Source organism: Propithecus coquereli, unplaced genomic scaffold (assembly GCF_000956105.1).
Source record: "Propithecus coquereli isolate 6110/MARCELLA unplaced genomic scaffold, Pcoq_1.0 Scaffold444, whole genome shotgun sequence".
NCBI lineage: Eukaryota > Metazoa > Chordata > Mammalia > Primates > Indriidae > Propithecus > Propithecus coquereli.
In genome coordinates this window covers 1287971-1289003 of record NW_012150219.1, presented here as the reverse complement: position 1 = coordinate 1289003, position 1033 = coordinate 1287971, and the positions used below count along the sequence as shown (strand labels likewise).

General features: G+C 43.9%; 1 protein-coding gene across 1 annotated transcript in view; it reads right to left on the bottom strand.

The window, feature by feature from the left end:
* The window catches only part of SLC9A8 (solute carrier family 9, subfamily A (NHE8, cation proton antiporter 8), member 8), a 69912-nt gene that overhangs the window by 20555 nt on the left and 48324 nt on the right, over positions 1-1033 (bottom strand). Inside the window, exon 12 of the mRNA XM_012654695.1 lies at positions 806-837. Coding sequence (XP_012510149.1) covers positions 806-837 — 32 coding nt within the window. The remainder of the gene's footprint in view (positions 1-805; positions 838-1033) is intronic.

The following is a 1033-nucleotide window of genomic DNA, read 5'->3' as shown; positions in this document are numbered from 1 at the left end:
CTGTAGAGCCCTGCAGAGGGTGTCCTTGCCTGGCTCTGTCCCACCCACACTGGTCTTTCCCTTCTGGAACATGCCACGTTCCTACACGCCTGTCTTGGACCCTTGGCACCTGCTGTTCTGGCTGCCAGAACACTCCTTCTTCAGGTCTTCCCGGCGTGGCTCCTCTCACCACACAGGTCTGGGATCCGGTGCCACCTCCTGGGAGCCCTCCCTGCCTGCTTGAGCTCCTCGTGATTCTTCTGCGCTGTCGGCCTCTATCACATGACTCTGCTTTCTTTCTCCATCGTTTCTCACTACCTGAAATGATCGTACGTGTCTGCTTACATGCCTATTGTCTTTCTTCTGCAGGCAGGAACCTGGCCTTGCCGTGTTTACTACTGTAGATCTGATAGCAAGGATAGTTCTCAGCATAGGGTGGGCATTTAATAAATATTTATTGAATGGATGGATGAATGATTTTTCAATTTTTCAACTTACTTTCTTAAAATTTAACAATATGTCTTAGAGTTCTTTCCACGGCAGTACAAATAGGTCAAATTTGTTTTTTCAGTGGCTGCACAGGATTCCATAGTGGGAATGGATTTGAACTTGATCTTTCCCATTACTGATCAACATTTAGTTGCTTCCAGTTATTCTCTCATAAGCAGTGCTGGCATGGAATGCCTTAGGTATGTACATATGAGTTCTGTACCATGTATTTCATCTTTGGCCAAGATCCTGTCAACATTTTACAGAAAGTGTTATGTCCTGATTAATCTTGCAAACTTATCCTTCAACCCCAAAAGTCCCCTCCTCTGTGACTCACCTGGACGGTGTCACTCTGCCCCATCCCTGTGTCTGCCTAAGGGAAAGGTGGGGTCTATTCATCTTTGAATTTTTAAAGCCAGAGGGAAAAATGATCCTCAAAACTGGCTTAAATGAACAATAAAAATAGTTAACACTGATACAATTAGAACAAAGATTCTGAGAATAGCTAACACTGAGTAATAATTAGGGAGACTATTTGATGTTTAAACCAGGACACTTTTTTTAA